Genomic DNA, 22464 nt, shown 5'->3' on the forward strand with positions numbered 1-22464 from the left:
TCGGACGCTGCGGCCCGTGGCAAGAAGCTCGAAAGAGATGAATGAACGAATGCTCTCTTTCTGCTCCCGGTCTCTGGTTTTTAACCCCTTCGGTGTCTCGAAGTCTCGTCCCGTTCAGCTAATCGTCGAGCCCGCTCAGGTGCCGTCATTTTCGGCCAATCGGCGAGCCCGCTCAGGTGGCGTCATTTCCGGCCAATGGTAGGCGCCCGTGCGAATGTACGTCCCACCCGGCGCAGAGGGTCGCTCCATTGTCTCCACCTGTCCGAGGGAGTACTTCTCTGGTGTATTGCCTTCCTGGTCTGCAACTGCCGTCACAAAGGCGGATGGGGGGGTTGCTGCCAGGGCTTCACGGTGCATTACAGCCGTCTTGCCTCGCGGCTTGCAAGCGCACAGCGGGGGCAGGCGGTTTGTTCTCGAACGACCTTTCAGAGCCGCAAAGCAGCTTTGCTCGGGACCCACGTTACCTGGAACAGTGCCAGGATCCCACTACACTTTCGGGAAGAGTCAAGCAGTGGGACAACAGCTCCACATGCGGCACACGAGGTGGGGGACGCCAACTTGTTTGGACGTGCCGCGCCTCGGGAACGTGGTAGATGTGCTTCTGCGCTCCTTAATTAGGTGTGACGCGATTCGATGTGGTCTGGTGAACCCGAAGGAGGCTCAGAAAAAGGTCCTGTATCTAACGCTGGTTGTAGCTTTGTTTCTTGTCTCAAATTTATTGTCGGTGCTTTCTATCTGCACCTTACTTCAAACTCACAGTCACTGACAGCGATGAATCGCTTCATCATGCCATAGGAACAGTGATAGCTTACACAGAAGTTTTTGGATCTGAAGGACAATCCCAATTGCTGTCCCCCAGATATTGGACCTTGCCGTTGGGTGCGGGAGTTGGTCGAGGTTGAGGAGGTTTCCATCTTTACTCCCCCTTTTCCCTTCCCCTAGTGCAGGGTAGCAAACCGGACGTCTTAAGTCTGGTTAACCTCCCTGCCTTTCTCTCATTTGCATCTCTCTCTCTCTCTCTCTACACAGAATTTCAAATGCAACCTCTGAGTGAAGACAGGTGCTCCGAAAGAAAGTTTCATATGCTCGGAACGACAAAAATGGAAAACGATCCAGACCATATAAGTGATTACACACTATGCGACAACACTGCAAGCGACACAGCTGTCTTGACAGTCACATGTGATAGCGCAGCGCAGAAACCATTCAGTAAAAAGAGAAGGCCAACTGACGGTTAAGCTATCTTACTTGAAATATTTTTAAAAATAAATTGTACTCATTCAACCAAAACAATACACGCAAAAGTAATTTAAAGTTCATCATGATTTGCGGATGGGCTTTTTTACATTTCACACAGGAACATTAAAATTGCAAGTTTCATTCAGCTGATATGTAAAAGTGATAATTCTTTTGCACTCAAAACAGCATGCAGTGCCCATCAGATTTTTCAACCGCTTTAAGTGTTCAATTTTCGTGAAATGTTGCCCATGGATGCTTATGAGCTGCTTATGGTCTTGTTTTAAACCCTGTTTCATCACAATCTTCTGCTCTTTACAGTCATCTGTGTGCAAAAGAGAGCTCAGCTGCAGGCGGTCGTTACCTTCGGCGAACGCACTTGTTTACTGCCTGCCGTTGGTGTTGATTGCATTGCCTTGATGTCTAATAGTGGAGTGGACACACTTCCACGAGCTAAATGATGGGCCATCAGCAGTTCCCTTTTTTTCCCGATTCGGAAGGTCAACGTACGGTGTTGAGGCCACTTTTGTGCGATATTTTTGTGGTTTCGTTTATTTTTCGTCTGTAGTTGCAGCCCGCGATCATGTTTAATTACAGTGCATAGTGTTGGTTACAGTATCGGAACCGTATACCGAGGCGGTAACAGAATTACAGCTCCCGGCCATCGTAGCCTGAAAGACAGTACCACATTCAAATTCCAAAGAGGCAAAAGGGGAAAAAAATGCTGCTAAAAATCTTTTAAAAAAAAAAAACTTTCAATCTGCAACAGGCTCCGTCAACAACTGCATGAACGCGACAATGCGATGATTAATGAAACATTATCTCCTGCGAAGTAGGAACCCTTCAATCATATAAGAAAATCACTTACCGAACCGAAATAAAGCGGTGTTTGCCGTTCTGGCAAACACGATCCGAAGTTCTCGACTCGAAAACTCGTATCGCCCGTCTTCCCCTTGTTAAAGCAAGCGAACAGCACGAATGAATCGCCGCTACCGCTGTCGAAAGTTTCAAAATCGGCAAAAAGGGCGCGAAGGCGAAGCGGCATCGTAACGGCACCGTTGCATGTGGCGCCACTTTCGCTACTGGCGCGGCGCTTAAATGAAGCTATCTTTTTTCATGCTTACCTATTTTCACTTTTAAAAAACTTTAATGCACAGTTATGTTTTTTACCAGAATATAATTTATTTTTACTCTCCCCCCCTCTTTATGTTGATTTTAAATTACGCGCCCCCCTTTGCGGTTTGCAAGTCGCAGCTTGCGATCGATGTGGCGCCAGATTTGAACCACAGAACTTGGCCGTGTCGCCCCCCCCCCCCCTTCCAATTCATTCAGGCTTCCCTGGATACTGAATGCCTTCGAAATTCTGACCAATCTTTAAAGAAATTGTCTGCACAATGGCTAGAAATGTAAGTGCTAGCCATATTGAAGATGTCTAAATTATAGCTTGGCATATCTGTCGCTGCCGCTATAAATGCTTAGCTTTTCGGGCGAAGCTGTGCCATTTTCTTTTTTCTTTTTCCAAGGCAATTAGATCTACCGAGCTCTAAGCGGAATGAGAGTACGAACGGGTGCGAAACTGCACAACCTACTACAACACAAGGACCCCCTTCGCGTGTCCTCTCTACAGCATCGAGCAGATGGCATCGCTACGAAATCGCGCTCCTGCTCTTCCGATCGTGCAGGGTTATATGAAAGGCCCCCAGTAACAAGCAAATAATGCTAGCGGTTAAGCACGCGATTTGCAAAATACTTCTTAAGTGGCACCCTCAACATATATGCTAAACTATGTCAGTGATGGAAGGGCCAATCGGTCTTTTGGAGCATCTTTCCCGGAGCAGGAAAAATCGCTGTTTGGAGCAGTAACTTACTGCTCTGGTGCAATGAGGCAATTCTGTACAATTTACTATATTCAGACTCGTTGCATTAAATGTGTTATACTAAGACAAGTATTTTTTTCAACTTTTCCATTTTATTATATAAGGTGAAGATAGGCACAAACTTGATCCTAATTCACAGTGAATAGTGTATATGAATGAAGCGTTAGCACCCCCCCCCCCCCCCAAGCTGTCCTTGGTATCATTATTCATTTCGTCTGCTAAACACATTACTTGTTATAGCATTTGATCTGCTAAACAAGTTGCTAGACGCAGCATATGGTCCTCTAGGCTGTTCCAAGCAAGACACTGGCACACTATCTGTTCGGTGCTCATGAGATGTTAATAAAGAATTGGGTGGCTGTACTAGACCAACACGATATATCTCTACAATTGACATTGCTAGCCAAGCAAGTAGGTAGTTGATTAAAAGCACGCACAACTGAGCAGCTCAAGTCCAGATGGAACAGAAACAATGATACTATTTCAATTGTCCTCGCATGTATAGGTTGTATAGCGTCTGTGTTGTGCAATTTGTGCATACGATGACTTCTGTGTCCACTTTTCAATTCTTTTCTCATGTCGGCGCTGACTAGTCGCAATAAAATGCACCTTGCGCACTAGTCGATATACCACTAAGTGACTGCGAGAAAGGTGTGTCAAGCAGCTGTGCCCTCACAATCGTGCATCACCATAATTACATAATTATTATTGCAACAGCAATTATATGGACACTCCAGACGAATTTTGGAGTCGTCAGCGGCGTCACCGCAAGGTTCTGTGTAATGTTTAAGTGCAATACGGTGGCGGCTGCTGTGATTGAAGGAGTATGCGAGGGCAAGTCTCAAAGGATGGTTGCCAGATGCGCGAGCTCCAGGCCACGCTAGTATGAGGAATACCGAACTGTAGGACAAACAGCACAAACAAAAAGACTGCAGGGCAGCACGACAGTGAAACCTGCGCTCGAGAGAGATGCAACAAAGTAGCGAAAACTGTGAACTCTGGACAGATGGCATTCACAACCATAGTTGCTCATCATTGTTTGAAACTTGTACAGTAAGAGAACAAAAAAAATGAACATACAACCACAGTGTGAAGGCTTAAATTTTTATTCATAGTCCCCAGTGGCAGACAAATTCTATTCACAGAAACAACAAAATTGAAGCGAGACACCTTAAACTAGGCAGAAAAAAAAGAAAGGCCACACCTTTCAGTTGTATATCTGTTAAAAAGCAAAAATACATGCCTGGTAATCAGCTGAAATCCTACCCTTTTTGTTCCTGGCAACCATAAAGCACCACTAGAGAATGCTCAATGAAGGCTAATGCATAATTAACAGCTCACTAAGGCATACTCCAACTGTCATGTGGGTGACCACCTCTTGTTCTCGCAAACTTCTCCACCAAGCAAACCTTGCTGTAAGCTACTGCGCCCACTGTTGTTAAAAATAATTTTGCGATAACATTAGTGTCACATGGCTACTTTCGATGGCAACTGAGCCCTGTGATCGAAAATGTGACAGTGTGACAATGTGACAGTGTGACATCAGTTTAAGACACGCCATGGCTAAAAAAAGTGGCACAATGAAGGATGGCAACTAGCCCAAGTGCAGAGCAGAGAAAAGGATGTTTTTTTAAAAGGCCTTCTTTTGCTTTTCATACAAACAGCATTGTAAAAAGGAAGCGGGAATGCACGTTCAGCTTTCCAAGGCATGTGCTATCCCTTATGCTATCATGCAAAATGACAATAGCTTTCTTGCGGTTATCCTGACAACCTTTGTACAGTACTGGGGAGAGAGAGGGGGGGGGGGGGGCAGCAAAGACTAAATGTGCTCTTTCGATTAATTAGCGACTGTAGCGCCGGTGCAGTGCATGCCTTCTCAGGAACAGTGTTCCACAACATTTTCAAAGCAGTGGACAGACATGTCCCCCTGGAAGTCGCTTCATCTGCCAATAGATTTCGTCTCATGCCAGCACTACTGCGGGCTGCTAACAAGGACTAGTATACTGCATAAGGACTGTGCTGCATTGCGAAAGCTCAGCACAAGAGCTCATTTAAAGCAAGTTCTGGTAGCCTTAAACCAGTGCACGTCACACAAGTTTCTTTCGGCAGCTGTTGCTTGTGCTGATGCGCCAAGCACCTGGTAGCACAGACGGGGTTGTCAGAGCAGCGTAACACAAAATATGGCTAGTACAAATGATGCTAAGAAAAGCTCTAGCATGATACAACCTATTGCACTAGAACCCTTCCCCTGATCCTCTCTCTTCAGCTCAAGTTTCCACCTCACTCCACGATATACAAACTTCTGTACAGTACGCGAGCACTTGGCCCCGGCTTGCTCCTTCCGGAGCCAAAAAAAGAAAGAAAAAATTGGGAAAGGCCGAACTCACAGATGGCTTTCGACTGACCTTGAGAAACCCCACCTTTATTCGCAAGGCAAGTGGGAGCGGTCAACATTGCAATTGCTGCACGAGCAACCACTTTCGCACATGCACACACTAGAAAGAAAGCTAGCAGTTCCTCGAGAAGCTAGCAGTTCCTTGGACAAGCACACCCCACACAGGCACAGACAACACCAGCCCCATCTCTCTCGCCCCCCGGAGTCCATTCTAAAGAGACGGCACCATGACTAAAGAGGATGGTCTCGAGGTGGGAGGTCACGCGGCACCGACGGAGATTGGGGCTCCTTGACCTTGATTGGAGATGCCTGGAATGTGACTGCGGCTTAGCGTGTCCTGGATCAGAACCTCCACCATATTTCTGTCATCCTGAAGAAAGAAAAAAAAAAAAAGCAAGAGCCAGTTGCATGACCAAAGTATAGCTTGCAGGACTCTCTCCTGTTGATCACAGTCCCACTAAAATACAGTAAGCACACCTAATAATGAACTTCTTTTATTCAAAACTTGCCAATCCTAGCCAAAGCGCCGTCATGCTAGATTGAAACTTTCATTATATGTGGTAAAGCCACGATTTAATTATGAGGCACACCATAGCAGGGGACCTCGAATTAGTTTTGATCACCTAGGGTTCCTTAAGGTGCACCTAAATCCAAGTACACTACCATTTTTCCATTTTGCCCCCCATCAAAATGCGGCCGCTGAGGCAGAGATTAAACTGCATCCTAGAGCTCAGCAGTGCAACGCCATAGCCGCTGAGCTACTGCGGCAGGTCACAGGACAAACTGATGAAGTGGCCAGTAGGTGTGTGGACCATCACCCGTGCTATTGTTGTTCTTGTTGGAAAATAATGTGCACCCATACCTAATGTACACTTGACTTCATAACACGGAATCAACAAAAAGTGGGTGCACATTTCGCAAAGTTTTAGCAAGACAAACAAACAACAAATTGTATTAGAAGTAGTATGTTTTCAAAGTCCTTCCACACTTGTCATAAGGGGGGGGGTATCTACTTTTAACTGCAATTAGTGTTAATACAGTTTATTCTGTCAACAGTCAGCTTCCTTTAGCAGCAAAATGTGCAAATCCAAGGTACAGTACCTTGTTGATGAAGCCATAGTGAACCAGCTCTGTGGCCAGCACGGATGGCGTGTCCTTTATGCTGAGCTCACAAGTCAATTGGCGATTCATTTTGTCGTCCATACGCAGCAAGAGTGTCATCTGCAAAGAAAGGCAATAGATCTGGTGCTTAAGACCCCGGGTGTGCATTCATATCTTGAGAACTCCACCGTAAACAATACAGCCATGGTGCTCTACACACAGCCAAACATGACTCATACCCTGCTGCTCTCAGTGTGCCTTAGAGATGTCTTTAGAGTTAACAGATAAGGCCTTTTCTCAGAAGGATCTAATATGTAGTCACTGGTGTACTTTCACGATCAGAAGACTCTCAAAGGTTATGGTCGGAGACTGAAGAGCAAAATTTTTTTCAAAACAGAATTTACTTTTCGTAAAACCGACGAAGCATTAGCAAAATCGTAGACCAATACCGAATTCATAAACCATGCGAAACATTGGAAAGGGTTGGCAGATATACAAGTTGAATAAAAATGAAAGCAGACAAACTGATGACTGATGTTAACAGGACTTACGACAAAGTTTTGAGATTCGTCTTGCTGCTTGATGTTGCACATCATGTTTATAATGCGGCGCGTCTCAGCGTCGAACGGTTCTGGTGATGCGGACTGGACAGACTCGGACACCTCGGGTGATGACGCTCGGGGCCTCACGACCGGCTGGTGCGACATGACAAATGCCGTCAAGGGGTAGATGCCATTTCTGGGTAGCAAAAAGAAACAAAACGAAAAAAGCATAAGAAGGTGTGAGAGACGTGGCAAGATTAAAAAAGCCAAACTCTCAGTTCAAAGGCAAGTTTCATTGACTCAAAACTTAATGGGAAATGCATGGCTGGCTTGAACACCGAGTCATTTGATATGTTGGAAAGTGCCGAAGAGGTCTACGGATGTTTCAACCTGTAATTTGACCACATGGAATTCCGCAATGTGCACCTAAATCTACATGCACACGAGTGTACTTGCTTTTTGACTCACACCGGCATGTGGCTATCGCAGCCAAGAAGCAAACAAATTATGTGGTTTAAACCTGTGATGCTTTAACACACTTCCACATAAAGGAAAATTATAGCAACTTGTCCACCATGATTTCTTGCCGTGAAGAGTACTTTCATACAGAATAATAAACAATAAATAACCAAAACACCTAATTATTATAGTATTTAATTAGCAATGGCTTTGCTGAATTATCTATACAACTGAAAACTCACTCCAGCATATAAAAAACACTACTACAGGCCATGTATTAGGTTTCCCACACATAAGTCAATTTCAAGGTATCAAACTGAGTAGCAAAAAATGACAGGTTGGGCATTACAAGGTTAATGTCCCAAATCAGGCATGAGCTACAAGACATGCCATACTGTGGGACCCCAAATTAATTTCAGCCACCTGGTGTTTCCTAACGTGCACTTAAATCTAAATACACGAGAATTTTTGGATTCCGTCATTAGACCGTGGCTGCAACAGATAAAAACCAAACTCGTGACCACATGTCCAGCAACAGAACACCATTGCTCCAGAATGATCACAGCCCGTACAAAATTTGATCCTTTAACAGTAGTCCTCATTACCGACCAAGGAATGACTTTCACAGCTGAACTTATTCATGCCATCCTGCAGTGAAGCCTGTCAATTCCTTCAGTCAGAAATAATAACAGAGTGTTGATAAATGTAACAAAGTTACATAATTTTATTCCATGGCACTGGAGAAGTGGTAGGAGGATACTTCATGAACTTTCTAGCGATTAAGCTTAATTAAATTCTGGGATTTTATGTGCCAATAGAATGATCAGATTACGGAGTGCGCCAATTATGACCACTTGCGGCTTGATAGGTGCTTTCAAATATGCTAGACAATAATACTTGATGCTACATCTCACGTTCCAGTGGACAGTTCTTGCATGGAGTCAATATTCTGTATGCTTGAAAAATCCGACTGCAAGGCTCGAGAATGCTTACACCATTCTGCAGCTGCACACTTTTTACGGTTCTGAAGATGCAAGAACTGTGGTGAAACTACTAAACTTTCAGCGGTCATTGCTCGTGGTGGATATGCACGGGGAGAATACCACCCACCTGACATCTTCCAGCAGCTTCTCCAGCTCCAGCTTGGGCACCTCGTTCTTCCGCAGCTGCACTCCAACCCTGCCGTCCCGGTGAGTAATCTCGGCAACGATGTCTGCCTGGCTGTACCTCGAAATCACGGCCTCATCCGTCAGTTGGTCTGGGTGATAAGCTGAAAGTGTGAAGGCCCACCTTATGGAACCAACAGACCACCATTCCAGCTGTGGCCGAATGGTAAAAAAAACTAGCAATGCTATGCCACAATCCCGTGACACTGAGAACTCCAATGCATATAAAATCGCACACACACATAAAAAAGAAAGCTTTAACTGTTACTTTAATGCAAAATAGCACCTAATGTGGCAACATTAACCAAGATAGCACAAATGAACTTCACTGATCTTATCAGATTATATGCAAACTGGGAACTTGTATTAGTCGACCACTGACTATCAACAATGTTCTACAATACAACCATCATGCATGGCAGTTCAAGGGCGCTAATGCCAAGACACAGATTTCAAGATAATAACTGCCCCACGAATGGAGTTTCTCGCCTTGACACTCCCACAACAGATTAAAGGGACACTAATGTGAAAAATGATTTCTTCTGCATCAGTAAATTACCTTTCTACTACACCAAAAACACCACTCTTACAACGATAAGACGCATGGTAAGCCAGAAAAAGAGCAAGAACGAAATACGGATGGCGACGCCTACTTAAGTTCCCGCACCTGGCAGCTGTGACATCATGGATTTTTATGGCATCTTCTAGGGCCTACTAATTATATATAGCGGTACAGACTGACTACATCGTGTTCTAAAGGAACCAAATATTAAATATGGCAAGTTTCGGGAGCCTTTACTCAGCTAACGCGGCCCAAATGTGAAAACATACTTTGGAATCCCTGACGTCACGCTGACGTACTGGCGCTGGGGTTTCGGCGCGAAATTCAAATACTGATACTTGGACCTTCATTTTCTCATCTAATAATCAAACTATTTTTTTGAAATGACTGCCTGCAGGGTTCTGAAACAATTCTTCATTAGTCTAAACTGATTTATTGTTTCACTTTAGTGTCCCTTTAAAGTAAATTTTGTGTGAATAAAACAGCCAAAACCAACCAAACATATTGAAGCATGCAGCTTTAACCCTTTGCAGTAATGTGTCAGGCCCCCTCCCGACATGCAAAAATATTAGTCCTGCTTACATGCAATGGCTTCCTAGCGTTTGCTGCAGCACATACAACTGCTGATAATTGCACTTCATCATGTCAGCGCACTTGAAGGAATTTGCAAGCATTCTTTTGTGCTGCGAGGCATCAAGTATGGTAACATTATCTCTACACGCATTTTACAAAAAGAATTCGCACAAGTTTAGAAGAGCACTGAAGAATAAAGGAACAATGAAGACCCTAAAGAAAACTGTTCCCATGGTTACCACCCCCAACAGGATGCTAGCTGGAGACTACACTGTAAGAAAGCCCCACAAATGAAGTAGACTTTCTGAAATAAATCACTTACTTAAAAAACTTGCACAAGCGCTCTCTATGCATGGCGTCAAAAACCATAGTGGGGGCACATGCTCATGACCGCAAAGGGTTAAGTGACTGAGAAGTGTTCTCAGAGATACATGAATTCGTTAAGGGCTAATGCCTCTATCGAATTCAATACTGTGATGACCAGGTAAACATTAGTGAAGCACTGTCCCAGGAGGGAGCAGCCAGAAAAGCCACAAAACAAGCACAATTTGGAAACTTTAAGTACCTATAAGAGTAAAATAAAATAGAATAAAGTGATTTTAAGCTTACTGTAACTAGAGTTCCATTAAGAGACATCAATGCATTGTTATGACAAGCACCACTGTTTCTGGTCACAGCTCTGTGGCAGCCTTCACGCTTTTTTTTTTTTTAAACAGTTTCTCTATGCTTTGCCACAATAAATATGCTAAGGCTGAAAACTTGCAAAAGCATGTTATGAGCAAGACAGAGGCAAAAAAAAGCGGCAAAGCAAACATGGCGCTAATGGAGTCTTTGGTTTGCCAGTTTCCTTGCTTCTGTCCTGCTACTAACATGCTTTTGCAAGTATATTATGAGTAACAAACTGGCCAAAGTTCACACCACGTTACACCAAGACTGCCAAGCCCACTGCTGGCTCTTGCCAGTTCAAAAATAAGCAGCTCTGATTGGTCAGTACTAGGGATGACAGAACATTTAAGAAAGCCAAGTGACGACCCCTGGTGCCACGGAACAGTTCAGCTGTGTGCCTTCAGAAAGACAGCTGATGTCCTCCTTTTCCCCATATTTCCCAGTATGGAATGAAACACCATGGGGTTCCAGTTACTTCAGTGCATAAATCTAAACTAGTGTCATTCTGAAAATGCATCCCAAGTGGGTACGCCTTGCAAACCCACCGGCAACAATTTGCAAATTGCAATATGTGCCGTAATGTAATGAATTACGAAATTAATTAGCGATTTTTTAACTAGTTGGATATGTGTTTCGGTTTCTTTTGCAAATAGCGTCTGCCTCCCTGAATAACCCAGCTCAAGGATTAGAATTACCTTATCCACAACAGGTGACTTTTGAAAATTCCAGAAAGCTTATTGATCACCCCATAGTGTGCATTCAACTGGCACTGGAGCCTTCAAGGGCCTTGTTCAGTTCCTGTACAGCACTATACAGTAATGCAAAGTGTTCCACAATATTGTACAGTAATGATTAAGGGCACTTGCACAGTTAGTGTTCAAAATGCAAGAGATTAGACTGCTAATCAGACTTCAATCAAAAGTCGGTCCGAAACAGACTGCGTGCTCTTCAGCAAGTGAAAACCCCACACAGCAGGAAGGACGGCTCGCCATAATTTGTACATATGCTGTTGAAATGCTGATAAACAAAGGCAATTCATGGTGGGAAAAATAAATTTGCACTCGATATCAGTCAAACAGAACTATCAGAATAACATGCACCCATGAACATCTACGGTTGTTTGAGACATCGTTAAACCAGCCTAGATGTCGAATCGGAAAATTTGACAACTCGACAAAAGCGTCCGAGTCTTCACTGCTGCTGTCATTTAAAAATTATGTTGCCGAGTCGACGAAAGAGCAAATTTTGCGCGATTTTATTGTGGACGTGCTAGGAGCACTAGAAGCTAGCTTCGACGATACCTCCAGTTGTAGCTTAATTATTCCAGACTCTCCAATCAGTCAAACATTGTCAAATCTGATCACTAGTTAAAAGTTTAGTAGTTATTTAAGACGGTGCAATTTCTTTAGGCCCAGTAGTGCCAGCAGTGCCATTTGAAGGCTGCTAATAAGAAAACTATACAATTACCCGCCCTGCGGATTTGCCTGGATTGCTTCAGTGACTACTGCCCATTTATAACAAATTTAGCCAAGGTGCAAATTCATTGCAGTTGGCCTTTACACGCCAAGGCCCTAAGATCAAAACGGCCCTAGTCCTGGTTTCAGCAAGCCTGCCAATACTGAGGTTCCACACAACAACACAGCAGCCACTACCATCACACAAAATAAGCATACTCACAGGCACTTTCGATGATGACATGTGCTGCCAGGACTTGCAGGGAGTGAACCTCAAAGATGACTGGATGAAACAGCAGCTCCCTGGCAGTGGGCCTCTCCAGCGGATTTTTTCGCAGGCACTTGCGGATAAAGTCCTAAAAAATAATAATAAGCCGAATCTAGTGCAGCGCTACCCCGGTTTCCGAGTTTAAAGGTACAGACAAAAGAAACTAAATCAGTTCAGACTGACACGGTGTTTCTTTAAAGCCACATGTTCATTACTTTCCCGACAAGAAGCTCATCATCAAAATGAAAAAAAATGAAGGTCAAGGCTTATATTTCTTTAACCTCCAAAAGCCCCACATATCATCTTTGATGAGCCAAATTTGATACCTCAACATTCAGATATAAATGCTGGTAACTTAGCATAAGGCCCACAGTAGTGTTCTTGATACTCTGGAGATGGAGTGCTGAAGTTGTGGATAGTTGAGCAAACCAATTACTAATTAACCCCTTCCGTGCCTCGCTATTATCCCACATCCGGACTAAAAATGGTCAAATTATTTTTAAACACCCCTGTTTCCAACATGTTTTCGCTTCCGCTTGCGCTGTCCTATGGACTGTGTGCTGCCATCTACTAAAAGCACCAGTAAGCACCGAGGCAAAACTAGGCTCTACCGTGGCATTGCTTGAAAATGAAATGTGCCGCTGACAAGCCGAGCTCGTTCTTGGCCGTTTTTACCAGAAAACCGTGGACAAACCCATGGCACAGAACCAAGGCACGGAAGCAGTTAATTACTATGCTAATTAATATTTAGCAATTTTAATTGTTGTTTTTTTTGGACCAATGTACTCTCCGTGACCCTAAATATACGTGAACAAATTGTTTTAATATTCTTTTATGTGAAATGGTCTTTGAGCATTTCATTTCTGACAAACCCTAGCTGGTACGTCAGTGTGGCGTCACGGATGTTAAAATAATTAATTTTTACGTATTTGGGCCACCGTGGCTCAGTCAAGGTGGGACGAGGCACTTTAAATTACTTTCTTATTTTCTGAAACAATGTTAATAAACTTTGCACAGTTAATGTATTTTTACCAGCTGATTTCAGAAATGCAATTATTTTGATTTCCTATGATAAATCTTGTTTTTTATGATATCCAAAACAGAGTGTTCTTGGTTTAGGGCCTAATCAGCTAATTAACAGCAACTTGCACGTAACGCACAGCAAACTGAATCGAATCAGATTGTTCATAGTGTGTCGGAAGCTATAAATGTTTTAGGTCATTTTTGAGTGAAGTTATATGTTGCCTAACTCAGTCAATAAAAAATGCCCACCTTGATAATAGTCATAACAAATTCCCCACTTTATATTTTTCTAAGTTTGACAACCTATAACCTTGCTTCAAAAATGGCCTAAAACAAGAATTTATGGCTCGCAACACTATAAATGTGGAGAATCGATTCCGTGTGCTGTACGTTGCTGTTAATTAGCTAATTAGGCCCTAAACAAAGAACACCCTGTTTTGGATATTAAAAAAATGTATCATAGAAAGAACATTATTTCATTTTTTGAGATCAGCTGGTGAAAATACATTAACTGGGCAAATTTTATGCCAATTGTCTACAAAATAAAGTTTTTTAGGTGCCTCGTCCCCACTTAAGTTCAGTCGCTCACTTTCTTTTTTCTTTTTTTTTTTTTACAATGTAGTCCATCTTCATTGATAAAAAACTAAGTAGGCCAGAGCAGATGCTGTGAAAATCCATCACACCAGGGGGAGCTGGTACAAGAAATTTCAAGGCAGTGCTGTCACCTGTAAAGTTGGAGTTTTTTTTCCAGACTTATTGTGCCTCCTCCCATATTAAGAATGGCCCGTTTTGAAATTATGGAACGTAATATATTAATAATTCTCGAACTCGTTTTCTGTTTGACGTCCCTTGTCCCTTTAGGAGGAAGCATTAGCTTGGGACCAACTCTGATTACAAGTTGACAATGAACAGTAAGCCGGTACTACCATTTTCTTAAGATGTGCCACTTTTTTTTTTTTTTTTTTTGAGAAGCTTGGTTCAAATTATTGAAACACTCTGTAGAATGCGTTGCCTTATCTGCCAAGCAAAAATGTTTCTGGGAGAGGTGATAGAAAGAACGAGTTAGTACCTTTTGCTGAACGTTTTCTAAAGACTCGATCGTCTTGTTGACGACTTCTTCGGTGATTTGCGTGCCCGAATCACCATTTCCAGGAATCTCCAGTGCTGCCATCTAGGAGAAAAGGTAAACATCTAAGACACCGAAGTAAGAGCAGGCAAGTCAGAAAAGTGTGGCATATATCCACACACATGAAAATGAAAAAAGAAAAAAAAAAAGGGATGACTTACCATCTTGTGCCAGAAGCCGTCAAACTGCATGCTACAGTGTTTTTCAGGCAAGGCAGAATTTCAAGCCCTCCCGCAAAAAGCAGAGACTAAAACCGAAAAATAAAAGCTTCACCGATTTCAGTGGCCATGCAAGGCAGTAAAGAATTTGAGGCATATCTGCAGAAAAACTGCACTGCTGTCGATATCAGCCTTTGTCTGCGAAACATTGGAATGCAAAGAACTGTGCCCTCGTTAGTGCACTCTGAGGGCTGTACTGCGATAGGCTTCCTGTTCGGCTTAAGAAAGCAAAACAAGGATGGGTAAACAAAGTCACTCGGATGAACTTTGGTTTGTGGGACTGCACCTGAGAATGACCAACACTACAGAGCCCAGCATGGGCGAAATATTCCACTTCGTATCCTTAAATGGAGAGTCAGACTTCCTAGATCTCCCAGCACCTCAGCGAGAAACAATTCCTTTCTTTCTGCTAGTTGGCATTACTGCATACAAGGAGCAATGAATGCCCCATATTTTACAAATGTTTGCACTTACTGCACTATGTCCTACCCCCCCCCCGATATCTTTTCACCTTTGCACCTTACGATCACCTTGCCAATTTGATTTCATCATTCTTTCATGGTCAATGATAACATACCCATGGTGCCGTCATTCAAAGACACAAATCAAGAGAGGCTGCTAGAGACGCTGTTGCGGAGAGCTTAGCATTATCCACGGCCATCTAGGGATTCCTTAAATGCGTGATCAAGGAACGGGACACAAGCACCTCCACATTCCCCCCTCAGCGGAATGAGGCCACCATGCCTAGGTATCAAACCCACGACCTCGTGCTCAGCAACAAAACATTGTATAGCCAGTATGCCACTACCAGTGGGTATTGCTGCAGTGGAACACATTAACTATACTTCAGTCAAATGGCATAAGCTATAAAAGCTATAAAGATTTACATCTGTCTGCCACTCTGCACCAGCCACTGTCGAAAACACTGTTGCAGTTGATGTCTTCAATTGGCAACCGAAGAATTTTGAAAAAGAAAAAAAGAGGTCACTCACCTCTAGAGCACACATCCCAAACGAGTATATGTCAGCAGCGGGTGTTACAACAGGCGCAGCTGGAAAAAGAAAGGAAGAAGTCGGAAAAAAAAAAAAACTCATCTCAGAGAAGTCAATTTAAAAGGAAGCAATGTTACAGCAATGCTAAGAAACTAAGTTATGCTAGAGCAAGTTGGGGCACAAGATTAATATATATATCAGCGGTTACTGATCCTCAACAACAAACAGTCTAACAAGAGAGGAAGAGAAAAGAAGGAAAAATGAAAGAAGCACGTCACAAGAGAGGTCGATGTCGCCACCGAGAGGAAAAGACAGAAGACAGCAGCGGCCCAGTGCCAGACACGTACTCGACTTACTTCCATACTCGGGCGCCACAAAGTGCACATTCTTGATGTTTTCCCGAAAAGTCTTGACATGGTGGTTGATTGCATCAGGTGCCACTGGAATAATGAAGGGAGGAGGAGGTGGGGGCAAGGTTTTAATATGACAACATTGCCAAACTGTACAAAAACATTAAGTATGTTCGCAGCGCACATTTTAAGTCACCCTGCCTTAAGGAAAGGGACAGGAAAAGTGGACAACCAGGACAGTACCATGGTACCAAGAGTGCTTAGGCTTTTGACATAATTTACATAAACAGACACCTTTCGAGACAGCCTTTAGTAGGCGCAACAAATGTCCCTAAAGCTTGTAGAGCATAATGGAAGATTAATAATGGGAAATAATATATTTAGTTATGCTAAAACACATTTCAATCAATCAGCTTACCATGTGGGGTAATTTCACCATAAGAGATAGTAGCAAGTCTTGCACACGCAAGAGAGCCTGGAAATTAAATGCCGACGTGACGCACGTATACAAAGGCAGCTTGCCAAGCACATTTTGGTGCAGAGTAAGGCAGCAAACATGAGCACCCCAATGTTACCTGGTAAAGATGGCATGGTGTCCCCAAGTTCCCTGTTACACACACATTCAAAAAATAATTGCAGTATACCTACAGTCGTACAATGACATGCCACTGTCCTAAATGATTACCACAACATTAGCACAGTGCACTGAAATTACAAAGTGAGGGTGGAATGCAAAGCAGTTGGCTATTATTTTAATTTTCGTCTGTTAACTTTCTGACATCTTTTTTTGCAAGTGCGCATGAGTTATTTGTTTCTCCTATTACACTGTACTCAGAGAAAATGTTGACAGTCACTTTAGCATACGCTAAAGAGGATGAAGGCGAAAGCTTGCACGCACACGAGACATTCATTACATTACGTTACATTTTCGTTATAATGTGTTGTTACTTCCTATTGTTTTCTCCCACCAAAGGTCATGGGATGAACTCGTGACCCTCACTATGTCTATTGGAATCCAACTTGGTGATATGGCCGGTTCACCCATATCTCCAAGTGGGTTCGACTCCCACCACAGGTCATGGGTTTGAGTGCCTTAATTCACTTTGTTGTAATTAACACCAAAGGCCGTGGGTTTGACTCCCACCAAAGGTCAAGGGTTTGACCCCCAATTTTGGTGGCACTGAATTTTGGTGCCATAATGTCGTACGGTCAAATTTTTGGCCCATGAGCTGCTTAAGGCTTTCACCGTTATAAGTGCATAGAAGCAAATGCAGAAACAGTCTTCCCCTTTTGATGCTGCCAGGTCAAATAAAATGACAAAATTACAAATTAAAATATCCTCCTGAAGCAACACACCAGCTGTGAATTCTCATTGCTGTCCCGCTGTACTTGGATTACAGGTAACGTCAAAGGGAATGCTATTGTGGATTTGTCCAGTTAACGTTAGAGGAAAGTAGGGGGGAGGGTTGCACCTCCTCTACCTCACTCCTTCTGTATCTTTCTAGTATTCTCACATCCTTGCTCTTTGATCACGAGGGCTAAACAGGCTTGTCATAGTATAAACACAACAAGCTTCCCTTCGGCCTGCTAAGGACTGCTCTACCAGCATGCTTCATGGCAGCAATGGGGTAGTGAAACATGTTATGAAGTTGGTCTATTACAGCCCAACTACCGCGGTGCTGGAGCATATGTTGGCACACTTACTCACATGGACAAAGACTATCGCACAGATGTAGATGAATGTAAAGCGAGTGCGAGTACTAGTGAATAATGAAGAGTCTGAGCAGACGCGAGTATGAATGGGTGCAAGTGCTGGTGAGTGAGTGGATACGAGTATGAACAGGAGTAAGTGCTGGTTAATGTGAGCACAAACAATAGTCAGTGACGGCAAGTTTGAGTTCACGTATCAAGGCGACTGTATGTACCGTATAATGTGCAATATAGGTCAACCCCCTTACATTGAAGCAAAGTCAACACAAAAATTACAAGGCACGAAACTTCGTTTTATTTACTGGTGCCGCCAGACTCGTTGCCTGCTTATCGTTCGAGCTGTCTGAACTCTCGTCCGAAGACGACTGCTTCTCACTGGCTGCGTCCCACAACATGTCATCCCCGATGTCATCCAAGGAGTTGCTAATGCAACACTTCTTGAATGCCTGCACCACCATATCCTCGGGCAGCGAGCGCCAAGCCTGCGACACCCATGTGGCCCCGGTTGGGGTCGTCAGGTTGTCGCCGGCCATCCACTGATTATACTGTTCATGGACACTGTCTTTAAAGGGCTTGTTAAGCATGACGCCCAGTGGCCGAAGTGTTGACATCCTGCCTCCCGGAATGACAGCGAGCTCCGTCCTCCCGTCGCGGAGTGCCTGCTTCACACCTGTGGTCAAGTGCCCACGAAAGGCAACCAAGACGAGCATGCTCGGACACCACAGGAGTGCACCGGGTCGCCGATTCTAGACGGTCTTGATCCAATTGAGCATGAGGGCCTCATCCATAGCCCTTTTCGTTCACGCGAACGACAACATCCCGTGGGAAAGCCTCTTTCGGCAGAGTCTTCCTCTTGAAGATTAAGTATGGGGGCAGCTTTCTGCTGTCTGCAGTACACGTGAGCATCACCGTGAACCGCGAATGCTCTTTCCCCATTGAAAGAAGCTTGACTTCCTTCGCGCCGCGTTCGCACACCGTGGTGGATGACAGCATGTCGAACCACACCGGCGTTTCATCAGTGTTGCCAATCTGTCCCAACATGTAGCCATGCTGCTGCCGGAGACAGATAGCATAGTGCTGGAATTCGACCAGCTTGTCCTCATATGCCTCTGGCATCTTCTGGCAGATGGATGTGCGCCGTCGAAGTGCGGTACTCGGGCGATCTCGATAGCTTTGATGCGGATGAGTTCTGCTGTCACTGGCAAAGATCGGGCACAATGCTCGCAGATGAAATCCACCACCGTGTCTTCGAGCTCCGAATGCACCACGCGGCGCCTGTGAAAGGACGTCTTCTACGTGTTGCAGGCAGACAGCTTGACTTTCTGCGTTCGCCAGTACCAAACGCTTTTTTCCGAGACGCCAAAGTGCTGCTGGGCGGACATGTTCCCATGCATTTCAGTATATTCAATCACTTTGTTTTTAAATGCCCAGTGAACGGACGTCGAGCACTAGTACTCATTTTGTGGGTTGTCGGGAAATTAGCAAAGCCAGGAACGATTGCTGCACAAGAAGGGAAGATGGCGTTGGTCCAACTGCATAGGCCGCGTCAATGTTCGGCAGCATCGGTCACCATGGAGGTGACAACAATGCGGATGCCGAAAGGTCCGCACTTCTACATGTTGCCAGACAACTATTCAGGTTGTGCCAAGGGCCGGTATGTAAGTCGAGGGGCGACCTTTTAGTACTATATTTTTTTTAAAAACCTCGACCTATATTCTGCACTATACAGTATGTATGTGTGTATGCCTGTCTGTATGTAAGCATGTAAAAAGGTGCTGGTGAGTGGGAGCCGATGCGAGTATGCGCATGAGTGGGTGCCGGTAAGTGTAGTTGGAAGTGACTGAATGCAAGTGAATGCCGACAAGTACAAAGGTACATGAGTATGAGCGAGCCTACAAAATTAGAGCAAGTATGAGCGAGTGACCCCTTATTCTGCCGAACTATGTGCTGGCGTGCACAGCAAACAGAGAAACAAAATGGAGAAAAAGAGGGACAACGCACCAGATCCAATCTTGACGAGGCCGTTGTGCTGGATGAAAATGGTGTCGCATGTCATATTGCCGTGCAGGATGGGTGGCAGACAAGAGTGGAGGTAACTGTTGAGGGGGGGAGGGGGAGGAACAGAGCAGTGAGAGAGAGGCCCGCCCCTAGCGCCTCAGGCCCACCGGCACAAAGAGTGCGGCAAGGCCGTCAGCCAAGAACAGGCAACAAGTTCGGCAGCGGGGACTGGGCGACAGTCCCGCTGCCGCAATAAGTAACATCAAATGCTGGGACCACACCTTAGGGCCGAGAGAATCTGGTTGCACCATCTCTTCCATGCCTAAAACAAAAATTGCAAAGGTGATGACGCGTGCCAGTGACACGACGCAGTGCACTTTGAGCACAGTAGCAGCAGGCGGCAACAACTTTTGGCCAAGAGGTCTCGCGCGTGGAGACTGAGCTACACACCACTCGATCTGGTTTCACCACCCGACCGAGTGAAAAATCTTGAAAGAAGAAACATTTAAGGACTACTGAAGAAGTGCAAAAGATAATCTGCCCTATTTAAGCTACATTAAATTAAAAGTTGACTGCCAACCTGCATCTTGGGTTCTTAATCATGGCAGGCTGGAAAGATCTTCAGTAATCCTATTCAACAGAAAGGTTTATAAGTGGTATGGATGCTGCCTTGCTTATTCGAGACAGCCGATGGCCAATGAGAAAGACAGTCATGTAGGTCAGCCTCCAGTGCCAACAAAGATGGCAAGCCAATTTATAGTCAACGTGAAGAGCACAATGAGCACAGTAAAATATATCTGCACAATTGCTACTAGTCTTGTGGCTGAGGTAGTACATGAGGTACAGGTTCTAGTGAACAAAACCTGGACTGTATGTTCTAAGTCTAGATGAGTGGTAGCTCAAGTGAATTCCAGTAAAGACTGCCATACAAGTGCAATTAGAGTTCTCCATATACAGTGTGTATGTGTGTCCACTCTATGGTATTTATACCACATTCCTTCATTCACAGTGCTTTACGACACTTTATGACAACAAAGACTTTGTGACACTAACATGCGAAACAAGCACAAGTATTGAATGGTAGACTTCATAACAAGACAGGGTCACAATACTTTGTAAATTTGCGCAGGTATACTATTTAAGATAATGCTTTAAAAGCTATAGACAGTAATTATAACGCTACTGCTAGGCCCCAACCTATAATAATTGCAGCTTCGCATGCAAGCACCAGACATTCACGTTGAATGCAATTGAGCTTGGCCATCATTGAAGCATATGAGAAGAGGTTTATTGGCGGCTCCTAAGGCAAAAGCGCAGCGACCGGGAACGGCGAGACAGCCCGAAGCACTGTCCAAAAAAGGCGACAGTAATCAACAGCGCGAGCGGAGCCGAGCCGCGCGTTGGCGATGTGTCTGTGCCGCGAGGCGCGTCTTCTTCTTCACAATCTCCCCCCGGACAAAAAAGAGCCATCCTGGCGCCTTAAGAATCAGGAGGCAGAGGGTCGTGGTAGGGCTTGAGACGCGAGACGTGAACAATGTCACGTCCACGCCGGCGCAAGTCTTCAGGTGGTGACAGTGGCTCAATTAGAAAATTCACCGGAGATGTTTGCTCCAAGACTCGGTAAGGCCCTTCGAATTTTGGGACGAGTTTCGAGGAAAGCCCCGGAGTCTGGAAAGGCACAGACAACCACACAAGAACGCCTGGAGCGTAGGTGGTGTTCGGAAGCGTGTCGGTGCGGTTTTCTTTCTGGCGCTGCTGTTGCTCGGCCGTAAAGGAGCGCGCTAGCTGGCGGCATTCTTCTGCCTGTCGGGCGACGTCGGACACAGGTAGACACTCGGAGGCGTCAGAACGGTACGGAAGGAGCGTGTCGATGGTATGCGTAGGCTGGCGGCCATACAGGAGGAAGAAAGGTGAAAATCCCGTAGTGGCCTGGATCGCGGTGTTGTACGCGAACGTGATGAATGGAAGGATGCGGTCCCAGTTACCATGATCAGATGCCACGTACATCGACAGCATGTCACCAAGTGTGCGGTTAAATCGCTCTGTGAGTCCGTTAGTCTGGGGATGGTATGCCGTGCTTGTCCGATGAATAATACGGCATTCCGAGAGCAAACTTTTGACGACTTCGGAGAGGAAGGCGCGACCCCGATCGCTGAGGAGTTCTCGAGGTGCGCCATGTCGAAGCACGAAGCGATGTAGAACAAAAAAGGCTACATCCCGTGCCGTAGCACTTGGTAAAGCAGCAGTTTCGGCGTAGCGTGTCAAGTGATCAACAGCAACTATGATCCACCTATTGCCGTCTGGCGTCATAGGAAGCGGGCCGTATAGGTCGATGCCGACGCGATCGAAGGGTGTGGCAGGGCACGGGAGCGGCTGCAAGGCACCAGACGGGCGTAAAGGCGGCGATTTGCGGCGTTGACAGTCAAGACAGCATCGAACAAATTTTTGTACAAAATTGTACATGCCGCGCCAGTAGTAGCGGTGGCGAATTCGTTCGTACGTCTTGAAGACTCCGGCGTGGCCACACTGTGGATCGGTGTGGAAAGCGGCACATATTTGTGACCTTAAGCTGCGGGGAATCACCAGAAGCCACCGACGGCCTTCAGGCGAGTAATTGCGTCGGTGGAGCAGCTGGTCACGAATGGCAAAATGAACTGCTTGGCGTCGGAGGGTTCGGGATACAGGGATGGTCGATGATCCAGAAAGATAGTCGAAAAGAGAAGCGATCCACGGGTCACGACGTTGTGC

General features: G+C 45.0%; 1 protein-coding gene across 4 annotated transcripts in view; it reads right to left on the reverse strand.

The window, feature by feature from the left end:
• Window positions 1-4203: 4203 nt before the first annotated feature.
• Madm (MLF1-adaptor molecule) overlaps window positions 4204-22464 on the reverse strand; it is a 32185-nt gene continuing 13924 nt past the window's right edge. The window contains exons 4-13 of one of the 4 annotated variants that reach the window (XM_050174962.3): window positions 19998-20038; window positions 19720-19814; window positions 16015-16098; window positions 15659-15717; window positions 14392-14493; window positions 12255-12387; window positions 8721-8868; window positions 7161-7347; window positions 6610-6729; window positions 4204-5878 (exon numbers count right to left, since the gene is read on the reverse strand). In XM_050174962.3, coding sequence (XP_050030919.1) covers window positions 5768-5878; window positions 6610-6729; window positions 7161-7347; window positions 8721-8868; window positions 12255-12387; window positions 14392-14493; window positions 15659-15717; window positions 16015-16098; window positions 19720-19814; window positions 19998-20038 — 1080 coding nt within the window. In that variant the 3' untranslated portion in view covers window positions 4204-5767. Of the gene's footprint in view, window positions 5879-6609; window positions 6730-7160; window positions 7348-8720; window positions 8881-12254; window positions 12388-14391; window positions 14494-15658; window positions 15718-16005; window positions 16099-19719; window positions 19815-19997; window positions 20039-22464 lie in introns of all 4 variants that reach the window. The other 3 variants (XM_055068609.2, XM_050174960.3, XM_050174961.3) reach the window with 3 other exon arrangements.

Source organism: Dermacentor andersoni, chromosome 9 (genome assembly GCF_023375885.2).
Source record: "Dermacentor andersoni chromosome 9, qqDerAnde1_hic_scaffold, whole genome shotgun sequence".
Lineage (NCBI taxonomy): Eukaryota > Metazoa > Arthropoda > Arachnida > Ixodida > Ixodidae > Dermacentor > Dermacentor andersoni.